We start from the raw sequence: 15,517 nt of genomic DNA, 5'->3' as shown, positions 1-15,517 counted from the left end.
TTTTAAGTTTATGTTACTTTAAGTTTTTGGTGATTTAGAAAATCACTCTTAAGGCATTAACAGATTACATTGTAATATACCTTTGAAAGTTTTAGAATAAGGTTCATATCTTTAAAACGCTTCTGAGTTATTCAGCACTCAGCTGGTTTTTAAGAGGTGTCTCCTGGTAAAGAAAATATTATAAAGACTGAGTTACCCATCAAAATATTTTTCTTGAACTGACAACATCTGACGGAAACTGCTGAAGACACTAAGCGGGTAGGTACTGTGTAGAGGAGTGCATCTCCACTGCGCTGAATGGCCGGGCTGGAGCAGTGGGTCTGCAGTGTGGTCCGTGGGGGCGGCAGCGGCAACACCCAGGGACCTGTTAGAGATGCCAGCTCTGGGGCCCCACCCTACACCCACCCAGCCAGATCCTCGGGCAGGGGCCCAGGCATGTGTTCTGGTTTTTATTGAGGTATAATTCACATACTATAGAATTCACCCTTTTAACGTGCACAGTTCAGCTGTTTTTACTAGATTCAGAGTTGTGCAACCATCACCACCATCTAATTCCAGAATATTTCATCACCAGCCGTCTGGGTTTTAACAGGTGTTTCTGACACAAGTCAAATTTGAGCACAACTGGGCTACATCTGTGCTCTCTTATGACTTGTCTGAAGATAATCTATGAAACACCCTTTGGGCACATATTTCAGGAGGAAACTGATTATCACAGTTGCCAGGAACTATGCCAGCCTTTGTACGTGTCTCCAGCTTCACTGCATCTGGGAAGGTGGGTGGTGATTCTACTCTACAGTTCACAAAACCCTAAGGAGGTGCAGCTTGTCGAGGGGACAGAGCCACGCGGGCTCCCTCCAGTGTGACCTGAAGGTATGTATGTGCCCACTGAAGGACTGTGCTTCACTGGTTTCTGAAATTGGCTAAAATCTTTAAACAAAATTGTTTATTTAAATTATAATCACTAAAGTTTACTAAAAACCATGGTATTTCAAACTGAGCAGTCTAATTGTTTTATTAAAGTCAGGTTCCAGGATGAAAGACCCTTAACCCACAAATAGGAAGGAAGTATCTTGTTAATAAGCCTGTTGGCTTACGTGGAGGCCAAGTCAGGAGGGAATTTAATGTTGCTGTGGGCAAAAGCAAAGACATCTTTTGTTTAATCATCCCCAGAACAAATATTTTTCCTTCCTCATATAAATTTTCCAGCTGTTCTGTCATTTTAACAATCGAGCACGAAGTACAGCATGTTTACACATCCAACACGTATATATACAGTGAACCGTGTTATTGTCTGGAGTCAGTTACTTTACGCTTACCCCTTCTGCCGGTATAAAATTCCCAAAGGTTTTCCCTTCCAGTCAACATTTTTTTCCTAAGCCAGGGCATGACAGTAGTTCCTAAAAGTGCATCTAGGTCAGAATAAAAACGCAAACAGCAGCATAGCCCTCAAGAGTAAGCAGTGAACAGGAATGCAGTTACTGCAGGTATAGCTTCCAGGGTACAGACTGTCTCCCCACCTCTACTAATCAGGTGACTGTCTTAAAAGGACCTCCTCACTATTAACAACAAGGGGGCTGATGTGGGTGAGAAGGAAGTCACCTTTTTCACCTACTAAACTGCCTCCTTTCTAGGTGCCGTCTGTACGCCTTCCGAAGGACAGGCCACCCTTGGTGACGCCAGTTCAGAGAATCCTGGCTCCGGTGTTTCTGAGAGAGATGTGCTGTGATGACCTTTACTCTATTTCTAGATTTGTGGAAGTGTCCCTCGCAGACTGCCCCCCTTTTTGTTGTCATTTTCTATAACCTTCTACAGTGTCTTAGGCCTTACTTGTGCCCATCACCCTATGACGTAAGAGTGCACCTGACCACAGAAAGAAAAAGCCCACTGCCTGAGCAGTGCTTCCACCTGCAGGAACCGGAGTAGGAGGCTCTGGCAGAGTCAGCCTGAGGGGCTGTGAGCATCCTCGGTGTCAACCCGAAGAACCGGGGCTGGGAGGCAACAGCCAGCCACGGTCCAAAGCCACCTTCCAGAAGACCAGTAGCTCATGCGAAGCCTGCCAGAACAGGAACTCGGGACTCCTTTTATTCTAGTCACTTTCCCACTTCTCCCAGGGCCTTTGCAGAGGTTCTCTGGCAAAGGCTTGGGAATTTTATAACTGACTTCACAGGGGCTGAGAGAGCTGACCCTGAAACAATCTCTGGTTTCATTTTGCAAATACAGCGTCTGACCAAACTGTAGCTGCTGGCCTCCAGGCCCCTCGCTGACGCCCAGGCCTGCCAGAGCCAGGGTGTGAAAGCTCCAAAGGAAGTTTAAGACACCTCTGGGGGGAAGTTCAGGGTCAATCAGTAAATTAGCGCACTGCACTGCTGCAATATCTGTAATCTGAAACACCCACTGGAGGAAAACAGGCACAGATTCATCAGAGGAGAGATAAATAATACCCAACATGCAAATCAGCTTTCAAAAGAAATGCAAAATCATAAAGCCCAGCTAGCAGCCGGACACAAACAAGTGCTTAGAAATTACTTCTATTGTATGTGGAAGATGGTTAATCCAGAAGCTGTTGACAGAGCTTACGGAAACAGCACTGCCAGCTAGATCCTAATATAGCCAATGTATGCCGTCCTGGTGTTTCTGCTAAAATATATTTTGTAGAAATCATTTTAGTTAGGCCTCAAAGTAGTGAAAAATCTCAACAGGTTTTCTTCGTAGGTTTACATATTCTCACACACAGAACTCGTTTGGAGACCATAAAAGATTGCTATTTACACCTAAATCGTCCAACCTTCTAGGAAGTGGGGACTAAAGACGACACTGGCAGCCGCTCAGCAGCATTGGAGCGTCGCTGTTGGTTTTCAGATACTGAGCTCAGGGCTGGAACCGCAGCCACGAAGATGCCCACCTGCCCTGGGAAGAGTAGAAAACTACACACCAACGGCCCCACGCGGCTGGCTGCCTCTGCTTCTGAGGCTCTACCCGCTGTGGACTCTGAACCCAGCCCCAGGCCACTCGGTGTTCAAGTGATTTGGCTTCTGTGCGGTGTCCCGCCAGTTGTCCAGGGCTGTCTGTTCCCGGGGCTTAGACGAAGGGCTGCAGGATTCCTTCTCCGCTGAGGATCACGTCCGTCAGTGAACAGGAACAAAGGTAAGAAGCCCCGGTGCACCCATCACCCGACTCCCGGGGGACTGCTAACGCCTCCAGAGGCTACTTCCACTCCAGGTCCAGGGCCCGATGTCGGCCAGCATCACATCCCTGTCGGAGTCTGTGTCCCATTAGGGCGGTTATCTTTTTGAAGGGAAGTAATTCTGCTGTCTGATACACAGAAGAGAGAAAGCCTGCACAGGAATAATCAATGTACTGGCAAAAGACACTTGGTTTTGTAACTAAATTCCAGCTACGTTGGAAAACTGAACAGAATTATCAGAGTGAAACCTATCACCAAGGCGCATTAAAAAGTTGACAGTTTTATAGGTAAATCTATATTTTCAAGGTAACTCTTTGAAGAATTTTGGCCAGCAATTTAAAACCCCCTCATTACAATAATGTCGAATGTTGTTCAGAAGTCAGTCGTTAGAATGTACCAACTGCATAGGGACTTCCTCTGGAATGTCTTTTAAGAAATAGTTTTCACATCATTCTTCAAAAATCTCTACTGACTAGTTTGTCTGTGATTAAAACAGCAAAAATAGGTCCTGGTTCGATTCTAGCTAGATTCTTTGAAAAAAAAATCACATCAGGAACATGCCTGTCTGCCGTTACTATCATTGACAGAAACCTACTTGATTTCTGATGATTTGTTCACAGTCCTTGAGAAGCCCAAACGTTAGCAAGGCTCTGACTCGCCAGAAAACCCACGCTATCTCCAAGCTGACTGGCTTTAGAATGTTCTGCCCTTTCTTCTCTTTGACTACTTCTCTGTTACTTAAAAATAATATCCTTCTTTTGAAATAACAAACCTCAGCTGTTTGCACAGACAACTGAAAGTTCCTTCCATCAGACATCGGAATGGAGACTAAACACTGCCTGAACCTTCGGGTGCTGAAGGAGATGGAAACAGAGAAGACACGGGTCTGATTCTAAAAAGAAGATAACTTTCTTATTAATGTCCTAAAAAGCTTAGAGGTTACAGGTTTCTTCAAAGGAAAACTGCACTTTAATTCCAATTCCCGTTTAAGAGATGTTCACGCGCTTTGGCTGTCCCCTCCTTATACAAGAGACAGGCATGTTCCCAGAAAACGAAAGATGGCCCTCCAGGAAGTAAGATGTGTCAACACCAGGACGCCCTGGGATGTCGGGGCCTCAGTTCTGGCCCCGTCACTTGTCACTCTGTTACTGATGTCATTTGTGACTTTGAGAAAAGCAAAACTCAGAGTAACAGCTTACTGCCTAGTTACCGAGTGCCTCTAAGCATGTTTTAAATTCAGTGTCAGAAGTAGCCTCTGGAGGATTTAAGACTGAGAAAGGTCGATTCCACGGAACGTTCGTGCATCAGTCCTGGGGCAGCACGGTGTCGAGGCTCAGTGTCGACTGGGGCCAGACGCCTGGGTTGGGCTCCTGTTGTCCCAACCTCTCGTGTGTGGCTGCTCCCTCATCTGTAAGAAGGGGGTGATGACAAGCAGCTAAACGTTTAGCACGGTGCCTGCACACGCTAGGTGCTACCTAAGTTCACGCGCTTTACCAGTGAGGCGTGATCTCTAAGACCACTGTGGCCCGCATGTCTAAGCTCTGCAAAGCACGTTCACGCGTTCCTTGCAACTGGCCCTCAGTTACCCTTCGAGGCAGAACTTTCGTTTGAGGAGGAGCCGATTTCTGGCTCCAGTGTGGGCGGACCCTTCTCGGGCTCCTCCCCTATGAGAACGGGGAGGGCGGCTGCACTGCGCATGTGCGAAACGACCTCATCCCTCCGCGGCAGATACGTTAGGACTGCATTTCTCCCAAGAACTGAGCCAGTCTTCAGACCCCAGAAGACCAGGAAGAAAAGGAGCCTGAAGGAAAAGCTGTAATTCAGCTGCCTCGGACACAGACGTGGCTGCAGAGTTGGGCTCCCCAGAGAACACTCACCCGGCACCTGGGAACACCGGGCCAGGCTCACGGCTCCCTGAGGCGCTCTCTGCTCCAACACTCTGGGGCGTGACCTGACTCTGTGCTGCGCTAAGACAGTTTTGGAACGTGAAGCTGTGCGGGGAGCTGAGATGCAGCCGAGCACGAGCCGGGCGCTGTCAGAGAACGCAAGAACGTTCGCCCCGACCCCACCACTCACCTCCCCGGCCTGGTGACCAGGGTGTGGGGTAGGGTAAGCGTCCCGATGGTCTGCCACCTGACCTGAGCTGAGCTATGCAGGAGGGCTGGCCATCTCGCCCTGACCCGGTCGTGCACCGGAACCCTGGAGACTGCGGTGAGGTAGGTGGTATCAGCCCCATCGACAGGTGGGCAAACTGAGGCAGAATGAAATGCAGTAGCTCGCTTTTAATAACAGCATACAAAATCTGGAGAAGCCCCAAAGTAGTCCCCGGTTCCCGGAGCCCAACGCAGACCCTTAGAACGCGCAGAATGGAAACGGACGGGAAAACGCGCCCCTCCTCCACTCCGTCTTCTGCCCCAGAGGCTCTCTAACCCTAGTACACCAGGAACCCTTCAAACACTCCTGAGGACGCAAGCAAAACAGAGCAGCAGAGACCCAGCTGACGGCTTATTCCCGTGGGCAGGGGAACGCTTCTCTTATCCAGGGGGCTCACGGTTTTCAGAAGAGCGCAATGTGTCACCACAGGTGGAAACCCCTCAAGCTGGGACGGGGCCTGACAAGCCACATGGAAGCCAGTTCCCCTTTGCCTCAGTGACTGGTCTGAGAAATGGGACCAGCACGCCCATTCAAAGGAAATACGCTCTAAGAAACCAGGGAAGATGAAACACCCTATCCCCTCCCCTGGCCCCAGAGGACGGAGGTTCTGCCTGGAACCTTCCTGGGAGAACGCAGACCCCTCCTCGCCCTTTGGCAGGGACCCCACCCTTCTCCTGCCCGGCTACCAAGCACTCTCTCCTGCCCTCAGAATCCAAATTCCGCAGGCCACGCCAGCGGAGGCGCAGATGGGGTGGCTGTCTCCAAGCTGGAGGTGTGTGTGTTGGTGATGCTCTTTGGCTGGAAGCAAAGGCCATTCTGGCAGGATGGGGGCCTGTCTGGAACCGGGCACGGGGTGAGGTATTCCCAGCCCAGGGCAAAACCATCAGACAGCCGTGTTCCCCGCTCCCCGTGGAAACCCATCTACAACCAGGAGTAAACGAGGGAGGACAGACGATCGGGACTAACTTGGATGCTGAAGGTCATCAGTACAGTGTCACAAAATCTGAAACCACTGTTCCTTAAGTGCTGACAGTCTGACACACTGCGTGCCCCCAGCCAGTGGTCTCTGCCTGCCGCCTGTCGGGATGCGTACATCGGGTCCGCAGGGCTGGACTCCCTCTGGATGCTGGCTGCTCCTCTGCTCTCTCTTATGCCTCTTGGCATCTCTGGTCCTCTTTGGGTGCAGAGGGTTCTCCAGAGACGGGCTGAGGGTGCCGGGTGGGTGGGCAGGAGCAGAGCCAGCGGGGAGGAGAACGAGGCACTTCAGTTTGGGCTGGTGTTGGTGGAGCTGGCCCTGGCCCCGGGAGTCGAGTGGTCCCGCCTGGCTCCGGCTGCGGCGCTGGGTGGTCCCGGAAGACCCCAGTGACGGTGGACAGGTAGGCACTTGGCAGCACTCCCAGGACTGGGCAGGGCTGGAGGCTCCGCGTGGGCCCCGCACACGGCTAGGTCATCAGGATGGGCTTCTGCCGTACTTCCAGGATGTCTAGGGCGGCGGGGAAGACGCGGGCGGTCACACCCCCAGTGCTCCATTTATGAAGGAAGCACGCCACGTCGTTCACGGGCGTTTTCTCTTCCAACCCTCGGGTGACTGCGGTGCTGTGACCACCCTCCGTGCAGACGGGGGACGAATGGGCTTGGAGCAGCTGCACCGCCTGGCGAGGCCACGGGGAACGGGGCTCACGCGGGGACTCTGGAGCCGCTGCCCGGCACCGCCCTGCGGCCCGTCAGTGACAGCTCTGCCTCCCCCTCGACTATAACGGGGTGGGCGCCAGGGCACGGCCCAAGGGGACACCTTCAGGGGCCATGGTTTTCCCAGAGGTCCCACACAAAGTCAAAATTACCTGTTAAAATCCGGTGCAGCGGCAAAGTGACGTAGGTTAAATGTGCATAAAGAAGGAAATTCCCGTCTGTTCGGTTCAGCTTCAGCCAGGACCCGACCAGGGAGCGCCCCGTGCCGGACAGGGACCGAGACCGCAGGTTGGTGGCATTGTGCAGGTCGGCTGGAGGGGAGAAGGCCGGTCAGGCCCAGGCGGCGGGGAGAACACCTCCCATTCCAGGTGGCGCCTCCCTGGCCCAGCTCGACCCTCTGCTGGGCGCCCCATCGCCCCTTCCTGCCTATCCAGCCCAATCCTACCCCTCAGGGCCCACCCCTCTGAGCCCTCCCTGACACCCCCTTCTCTGTCCTGGACAGTCTCCTCTGTGGGGTCTGGCGCATCGCCACACTGTGTCACTTCGCTGCTCCCCTCTGGTACTGTCTGTCACTGGGAGGCCATGGGGGTGAGGCTGGGATGACCTGTCACCATCAGCCTATCTACGGGTCGCCTGGGAAGGCAGGCTGGGGGCTACGAGTGCTTTCCTGCTGGTCTGGAAGTAAGCCGAGGTGAGGAAGGCGCTCGCCCAAGCTCACTCAAGAGCAGGTTGAGGCCGGTGCCGGCGTCTCCTGGCCCTGGCCAGGGTCTCGTCCAGCAGGCCCTCTGCCTCTGGGTCCTGCCAGTCAGGACCGTTCAACGCCACAGCCCAGCTCCTCCAGATGGCTTCCCGCTGCTCTTCTGACGAACACGGACCCGCCGCCCCGCCGCACGGCTGGCTGACGGCGGGGCCCACGTGCACAGAGGCAGCAGCGGGAAGGCGCAGGCCAGCCAGGAGACACTGCACACTGAGTGGCTGAGAACCAGGGCCTCTGCGACATCCGGGCCGAGACGCCCAGCGGGCTGCCAGACAGACGGGCCCGCGGGCTCGGGGAGGGCAGGTGAGCCCTGAGGGGACCGCACGGAACAAGGAGAGACCCTGAGGGATGCCCCCCGCTACCCGGGGTTCCAGAGCGACCTGAGAAGAAAAGCCAGGGAGGGAGGTGACGGCATGTGCACGCGGACCACGGAGCTCCCCTCACCCGGCAGGCGTTTCCCCCACCCGCTCGGCCGAACAGGCAGACCAGTGATGTCGGGAAGGCTCTGAACCCCTGAAATCAGTGCAGACTGCCAGCTGTGCCTCACACGCTGAGCGCTGAGAGCGCCGGGCTGGGGGCGCCTCTCGGTGGGCCTCTGTCTGTCTGTCCATGGCTCCATCCCCGCCCGGGACCGCCGGCCCTCTAACTGTGGATGGGGGAAGGAAGCAGCTTGGGGAGGGGCAGCGTCACCTCCCCCGTCATCCTCCCGGAAGAGTTCCTCGCTGTCGTTGGCCGAGTGAGACTTCTTCATCTCCGCCATCCGGCTGCGGGGCACCTTCCTCCTGAGGGACGGGGAGAAGAAGGCGGGCCGGTGGTTGCGCTCGGGCGTTGGGGGAGTGCTGAAGGAGGTCACCTGGGAACAAGGGGCGAGTCACCAGAGCGGCCCACCGACCCGGGGTCCCAGTGCCCACCCACCTCCCGCCTCGGACGACAAGGACACCCGCCCTGCTGGGGCCCAGCGGGTGCTGGCCTCCAGCGCTGCCCCGGGAGGGACCGGGCTGCCCTCCTGCGGGCCTCAAACGCCAGTCGTCAGAGGGTCGTCAGAGCCCAAAGCAAGCCTGGCCGCTGATGCGGCTCAAGCACCCGCCACGGCACCGAACCTTCCCAACCTCCCACAACGGGAACCGGCATCAGCCCATCTGACAAAGAGGAAACTAAGGCGGGACAGCGACCCGGACGTGCCCGAGGTCACCCAGCAGGATGGTGGCCACACCGGGTTGCAACCCAGGTCTTCTGCCCCTAAGGCCATGCTCTTCACCCTGATTTCTTCTTTTGGCTACTATGTCCCATCCCCCCTCTCTCCCAGCATCCTTTCATAGACGTGCAGTGGCCAAGCGGTCCATGCTTCCATCTCCTCCTCTCCTCTCTTCCAGCCACACTGCCAGTCACCACCCATTCTCCACACCCACTCAGGGCAGCACTAAGGACAGACAGGCACGTGACAGTGGTCCCTGCCCTCAAGGAGCTCACAGTCTGCTGGGGGCAGGAGACCCAAAAGTGACAACCACAGACCGAATGTTGTTGTTGAGACAGAAAAACGGAAGCACAGGATACAGGGGAGCACAGAGGCAAAAGGAATCAACAGCCTGGGAAATCAGGAAAGGCTTCCCGGAGGAGATGCCGCTTGAGCTGGGTCTTGAAGGACGAGTAGGAGTTCGCTAGGTGAAGAAGGGGGGGAAGGGCGTTCCAGGCAGAGGGAACGTGGCCCATCTCCTCCCTCCTCCCCATGCAAACAAGAATCTGAGGAACAAGACGAGCTGGGACTGAGACTTCGGGAGCCCCATCAGCCTCCTCGTCACGGCTCCGACATCCACCAGAGTCCCGGCGGCCGCTGGGCTCCAGACGGTCCTCCCACAAGCCAGGGAAGGTTTTTAAAAGATAAAAAACAAACACCAGAAACCACAATACACACAGAGTCTGCATTTGTCATGCGCTGGTTACAAACGACCCCTCTGGAAAAGGGAGGGGACAAGCGACAGTGAGCACAGAGGTGGAGGGGGCCCGTGCAGTCCTGGGAGGTCAGGGCCTGCCACTGACAGCTGCGTGACCCTGGCAAGCCCCTCCCCTTGACCCCAGGCCTCCCTGCTACTATGGGCCAGGGACTTTCCCAGGCACCGTCTCCTTCACCCCCGCAGCCACCCTGAGCGAGAAAGATCATCACCCCCATTTGACAGATGGAAAATCAAGGCCCGGGCAGGTCTAGTAACCGATCTGTGGTCACTCGGCAAACAAGTGGCTGGAACGGGCACCCAGGTTTGTCCAGCCCAAGCCCAGGCCACGTCTTCACAAGGGGTTTCACATACACATTCGTTAGGGCCTCAGTGGGCAATTTAGGACCAAGGAGAAGAATAAACCTCCTTATCTCGACTGTAAACCCCCTCTATTCCCAAGACAACAGAGGCCCCTGCCTGGAATTCTCACCCATCATCACAAAAAAGAGCATTTATTGTTTCTGTTCTGCTTATAAAACACATTCACTGCAGGAACTTCAAAGCAAAAAAAAGACGTACAAAGAAGGAAAACCGCCATCTGACTACCTGGAGATGTGCAAGGTGAACGTAATTTTACAGAATTAGAAGTATTTCACGTATGCGCTCCCCCGCCTAAGGCGCGCCCGCAGTGATGCGTGACTTACACGCTCAGGAGCCATTTTCCCAGGCAGACCAGACGCCGTCCCCACAGCGGCTGTGACCCGAGGGCCCCATCTGATGTTCAGCGGCTCCTCTGAGCCCCCAGCACCTCGGGAGGCAGGTGTTTTCACCCCGTTTCTGGATGAGCAAACTGAGGCTCAGGAGAAGAGACCTGTCCCAGTTCACGCAAGCAGCAGCACCTGGATTCCAGCCCCCCAGCAGCCCCTCTCCTGGAGGTGCCCCCAGTACCCTGTCTTCATCCAAGACGCCCAGCTCTGAGCTGCCCCCTCTGAAGACCCAACTGGGGCAAAGCAGCCAGCGGGCTGGAGACTTTCCCCTGCCTGAGCCCTGGGGCCCCCTGGAGGCTCTGCGAATAAAGCTGCCACTGACCTCAGCTTCCCACCCCTGGGGAAGGACAGTGGCTAGAAAGAGCAGGGCTCAAAGGCTCAGTGCTGTCACACGAGAGCCATGTGATCTAGCACAGGGCAAGTACATCAGGCAAGCCTGGGTCCCCAGGCCTGCAGACCCGAAAGCTCAGGCCCACCCACGGGCTGCTGGTGGCCTCCCAGCAGTTCAGGTGCACAACACCTTGTAAACAAGTGGCCCGGGCAGAGAGAAGAGCTAGGCGACCCCAGGGTCTCTGCGCTCTCCGGCTGATGCTGCTGGGGCAGGAGGGGAGGCTGGCTCCTCCTCACCCCTGGCTCACCCTCCGGGAAGGCCGGTCACGTGCCCACACTCGCCCAGCAGGTCCAATGAGGCAGGCGCCAGAACCCTGGAGACGGAGCCCCGCCACAGCGGCAGCTCAGGGCCCAGGCGCTAACCTGCTGTGCGACCCTGGGCAAGTCACTTGCCCTCTCTGAACCTCGGCCTCCTCCCCAGAAGGCTGGGGATGATGACACCTACCTCACCGGGGGCTGTAAGGATCAGGGAGACGGTGGGAAGCAGATCTGAGGGACGGGAGGCCCCTCCCCGAGCTGCGCAGCCCTTACCCGCTCGTGCATGGGCGAAGCCGGGCTGGAGTCCTCTTCGGTCCCGCAGGGGGACGTGTCACCAGTGGACACACGGCTGACCGCCATCTCGGCGTGGCCCTTGCCCTGTGGCCCCTTCATGCGCACAAACTCCATGTTGTTGTACTTGTAGAAGCCAAAGGACATCTTCTGTGCCATGCGGGCAGCCACACTCACCTGCGGACGGGTGGGAGAGGGCCTGAGTCAGGCAGGTAGGGATGCCCGCTCCCTGGGGCCACGAGCAGCCCCTGAGGACTGCCAGCCCACCTCCAGGGGGACCAAGCCCCGGCTGACCTGGGCTCGCCCACGAGGCAGGGCAGTGCCGGGGCGCTAGGGATCCCTGGCTGATGCCCCTCTCAGCCCGATGACCATGCCCCACGCAGGGCCAGCACAGGCCGGGAAGAGAGCCCCAGCCCAGTGGGACCTGAGACCACCTCCCCTGTCCCTTCCTCCCAGGCTCCAGAGAGAGGACGTCCTCAGGACAGTGCTCAGCTGCGGGAGAGCGGCCCGTCCACCTGGACTCCTCTCCCCTCAGTTCAGTCTAGCAGGGGCTAATCCCAGGAGGGTCTTCCCTCGGGGGCCGGAGTGGGCCGGAGTGGGCCGAGACGTGCTGTAGAGAGCACAACACAACCGCCTAAGGGGGCTCCGGGGGGCTGCGGCGCTCCGAGGAGGGGCAGGTACAGCTCCGAGCCGGGCGAGGGCAGAAGGGGGCCTGGGGGGCGCCCGCCCCTGGGCCCTGCACCGCCCTGCACTCACGCGGTTGTCGTACACCTTCTTGAGCGCCTCGTAGCGGATGGAGCCCTGAAAGATGACCCCTTGGAACGTGTTGGATTTGTCACTGGCCACCAGCTCCACACAGACCATCTCTCCTTCGCCCACGGTCATGTCGCTGAACACCTGGGGTGGGGCGCGAGGCAGAGACGGGTTCATCGCCTGCCAGCTGCCACCACCCAGCCGCAGCCCGGCTCCCAGCCCAGCACCCTCTCACTGGCCCAGGGCGGACTGCTCAGGAACTCCCACTTTGCAGGTGGGAACGCTGAGCCACAGATGTCAGGGTATTTGCTCAAGGCCCCCCGCGGCTCCACCAAGACCAGCACAGGAAGGCGGACAGGCTACCGCGGGGCGGGGGCAGCGTCTACAAGGGGGTGGGGTTGATAACGGTGACTCTGGGACCGGAAGAGGACGCACCCGCCCTGGCCACTGGAAGGACACTGCCCCCATCACTCTTCCTCATGCCAGGGAGTTAAACGGTCCACGGGAACCGTCTGGCCCGCTTTCTAGGATCTCCTCCACCCCAGCTGTGGGCACTCGGCCCACCCGCCCCGAGCTTCACGGCTCACGTGCAGGCACCAGCTCAGGCGCCCGACGGATGGACCGCCCGACCGCCAGGGTGGCCTGCAGGGGACTCCGCACCCCGCCCCTGCTCGAGTCACTGCTCCCGGGGGCCAGCGTACAGGCCGAGCTCTGAGGTCACACAGACTGAGGTTCAAATCTCAGCTCTGCCACGGATGAGCCGTGTGAGCCTGAGATGCCTCAACACACCAATCCAATCGAGAAGAGCCCTGAAACACAGGCCCCCTTCTTCCTGAGTCCTCCCAGGACCCCGATCCACTCCGGTGGGTACCGGCACCGCTGCCAGGGCCTCGACAGGGGAGAGTGGCTGGACAGGAGCTGGCAGGGTCGCAAGTGGGAAGCAGCTGGGTTCCGGGCACCCCACATTTCCCAGTCGAGTCACCTGCCTTGGGCCCCAGTTTTCCCAACCTTAAAATAGAAGCTTGGTCCACATGACTTCTAGAGCCCCAGCCATCTTGGACATCCTAGGATCCCAAGGTGTGGAGGCCCCGATTCAGAGTTTAAGGGCCATAACAATGATTCCTCCCGCCTGGGAAGCACTCTCTGTAGGCATTTACGGCGCATTTTCCCATTATTCATGAGCTCTTTGACCTTTCAACTCTGATGCCCATTTTACAGATGAGAAAACCGAGGCTCTGAGCCAGGTGAACTCACTTGCCCCGAGTCAAACAGCAGGAAGAGCGCAACCCCAGCCCAGCGCCCACCGCCTTTCTGAAGGCGTGTGAGGCCTGAGGGAAAAGCGTCTCGTATTCCCTCGTATTCCCTGATGAGGGGGAGCTAGAGGGAGACAAAGCCCACCTCCTCGAAGCTGTCGATCATGAAGAAGATGTTGGGGTAGCTGATCTTGGATTCTTCCCCTTTGCTGTCCATGGGATGTTTACTGGGGGATGCGAACACTTGCTGAAAGAAAGGAGATGCGAAGGACTGAGTGTGGCCCCGGCCCTGCACCCAGACCAGGAGCCACTCAGTGGGGTGGAGTGTGCTGCCCAAGGCACAGGTCAACGCGGTCACACTGCCCAGAGCCAGGCCACGCTCAAGGCTGCCACTTGGGAAGAAGCCGTCTGGGATGACTGGTTTAGCGCTCCTGAGCAGGACATAGGCCCCCGGGGGCTGAATGGACTTCTGGAGCCGGACGCTCACTTCGGGGCAGGGAAGGCAGCAGGAGGACTTGCCTCCCAAGTAAACACGGGGCAGCCAGAGGGCTCACCTGGGATTTCTTCTTATGGACGTGGATGTCCCCGCCATCAGTTCGTGTGCACACAGCACATGTCACCATGTAGTCCAGCTGGAAGAGAGCGCAGGACGGGGGTGTGGAGGGGTCTGCTGTCCCTCAGGGCCTTCTGACAGCCCCCCTCCTGGAGCCCTGCCCCGCGGCTCCCCTGTACCTTCTGCAGGATGAGGTTCAAGCAGACGCTCTCCTCCCAGTCGATGTCAGGGTCTCCGAGGCCCGGCAGCTTCTTGGAATCCCGCCGGTACACCTCCACCTCCACCTCGGGCTCGGCCTCAGCCAGCTGCGAGGCCCAGGGCAGAAGTGAGTCCCAGCCCCACGGGGGCGTCTTCTCCCTCACCACTGCACCCGCCAGGTGCTAACACAGACATGGACTCCTTACTCCTGGGCTCTCTAGCTATGCGACCCAGAGCTCACCAAGAACTCAGCCTCCAAGGTTGTCCCTCAGGCCCTGCAGTGGGTGGGGGGGGTCCCAGCAACCTGTGCCGCCCACGCTGCTCTCCTCACCTCGCCTACAGGCGGCCCGTCCACCCATCCACCCTCCACCACTGGCCTAGCGCAGGCAGCCCTGGGGTTGCTATGGTGACCGGGTACCGCTAGGCTGCAGGGCGAGGAGGGGGCCAGAGGCAGCCCGGGCTTGCCGCAGAGAACCCGCAGCGCGCAGGCGCTTCGGTAGGGCCCGCAGCATGCCTGCCAGGGGCTTGCCTTTCCGTTCTTTTGAGCAGTGCGGGCAGAGAAGCTGCCTGGGAGCGGCTGTGTGGTCTCCTCACTCCCCCTCCCTGCCCACCTCGCACCCCCAGGCCTGCGGGATCTCCCCACATCGCTGCCCGCCGGCTGCCTTCCAAACACTACTGGCAGATGTGACATGGCCCAGCCCGGCAGGGTGCCGTCGTACGTGCGCCTGCCACGCCCCTCCCGCTCTGCGTGTGCCGGTCCCTCCACACGAATGTCCTCAGTCCACTGCCGTCCCCTCTCTCTGTCCTACAACATTCCGGCCAGGTGTCACCTCCTCCTCTTTGTGGGTCCCCAGACACCCGCACTCTTCCCACCATCACAGCACCGACGGCTCCACGTGCCACTGGCCACGCTGTCTGTCCATCCCAACAGACTGCGGGCTCCCCGAGGACCGGGCCAAGTCTGAGTCATTTTGTGCTCCCAGTGCTGGGAGAGAGGCATCTGTACAGAGCTCACGGCAGGTGTTCGATGGAACATTCCAGCACGTGAACAGCTAGACTGCCACACACTCCCATGGACTCAGGCTCCCCCCCGACCTCAACAGCCCCCAACCTTCAGGAGAGCTCGCACGTGGCCCCGGGCCTCCTGCTTCAAACTCCTCAGTCCTGAGTCCAGGGTTCTTTCCCCGCGAGAAAGAGACCATCGTCTGCCCATTCCTTTCGCCTCCCTGCCCGGCCACTCTGGGAACACGCAGACCTGATCTCTCCTTGTTCCCGCCTGCCCGCCTGGAGAATTCAAGGCCAAGTCAGGCTAAGAAAACCCTCCCTGACTAGAGCC

At 57.7% G+C, this 15,517-nt stretch overlaps 1 protein-coding gene across 2 annotated transcripts in view; it reads right to left on the bottom strand.

The window, feature by feature from the left end:
- Nucleotides 1-997: 997 nt before the first annotated feature.
- Nucleotides 998-15,517, bottom strand: part of KIAA0930 (KIAA0930 ortholog) — a 44,587-nt gene continuing 30,067 nt past the window's right edge. Inside the window, exons 3-10 of one of the 2 annotated variants that reach the window (XM_033865862.2) lie at nucleotides 14,163-14,288; nucleotides 13,985-14,062; nucleotides 13,576-13,677; nucleotides 12,181-12,321; nucleotides 11,407-11,601; nucleotides 8,478-8,640; nucleotides 7,183-7,341; nucleotides 998-6,824 (exon numbers count right to left, since the gene is read on the bottom strand). In XM_033865862.2, coding sequence (XP_033721753.2) covers nucleotides 6,784-6,824; nucleotides 7,183-7,341; nucleotides 8,478-8,640; nucleotides 11,407-11,601; nucleotides 12,181-12,321; nucleotides 13,576-13,677; nucleotides 13,985-14,062; nucleotides 14,163-14,288 — 1,005 coding nt within the window. In that variant the 3' untranslated portion in view covers nucleotides 998-6,783. Of the gene's footprint in view, nucleotides 6,825-6,856; nucleotides 6,994-7,182; nucleotides 7,342-8,477; nucleotides 8,641-11,406; nucleotides 11,602-12,180; nucleotides 12,322-13,575; nucleotides 13,678-13,984; nucleotides 14,063-14,162; nucleotides 14,289-15,517 lie in introns of those variants that run through there. The other variant, XM_073788079.1, reaches the window with a different exon arrangement.

The sequence above is a fragment of the Tursiops truncatus genome, chromosome 11 (genome assembly GCF_011762595.2).
Source record: "Tursiops truncatus isolate mTurTru1 chromosome 11, mTurTru1.mat.Y, whole genome shotgun sequence".
Classification (NCBI taxonomy): Eukaryota; Metazoa; Chordata; class Mammalia; order Artiodactyla; family Delphinidae; genus Tursiops; species Tursiops truncatus.
Note: the sequence above shows the minus strand (reverse complement) of the source record. Positions and strands in the feature narration are given on the sequence as shown.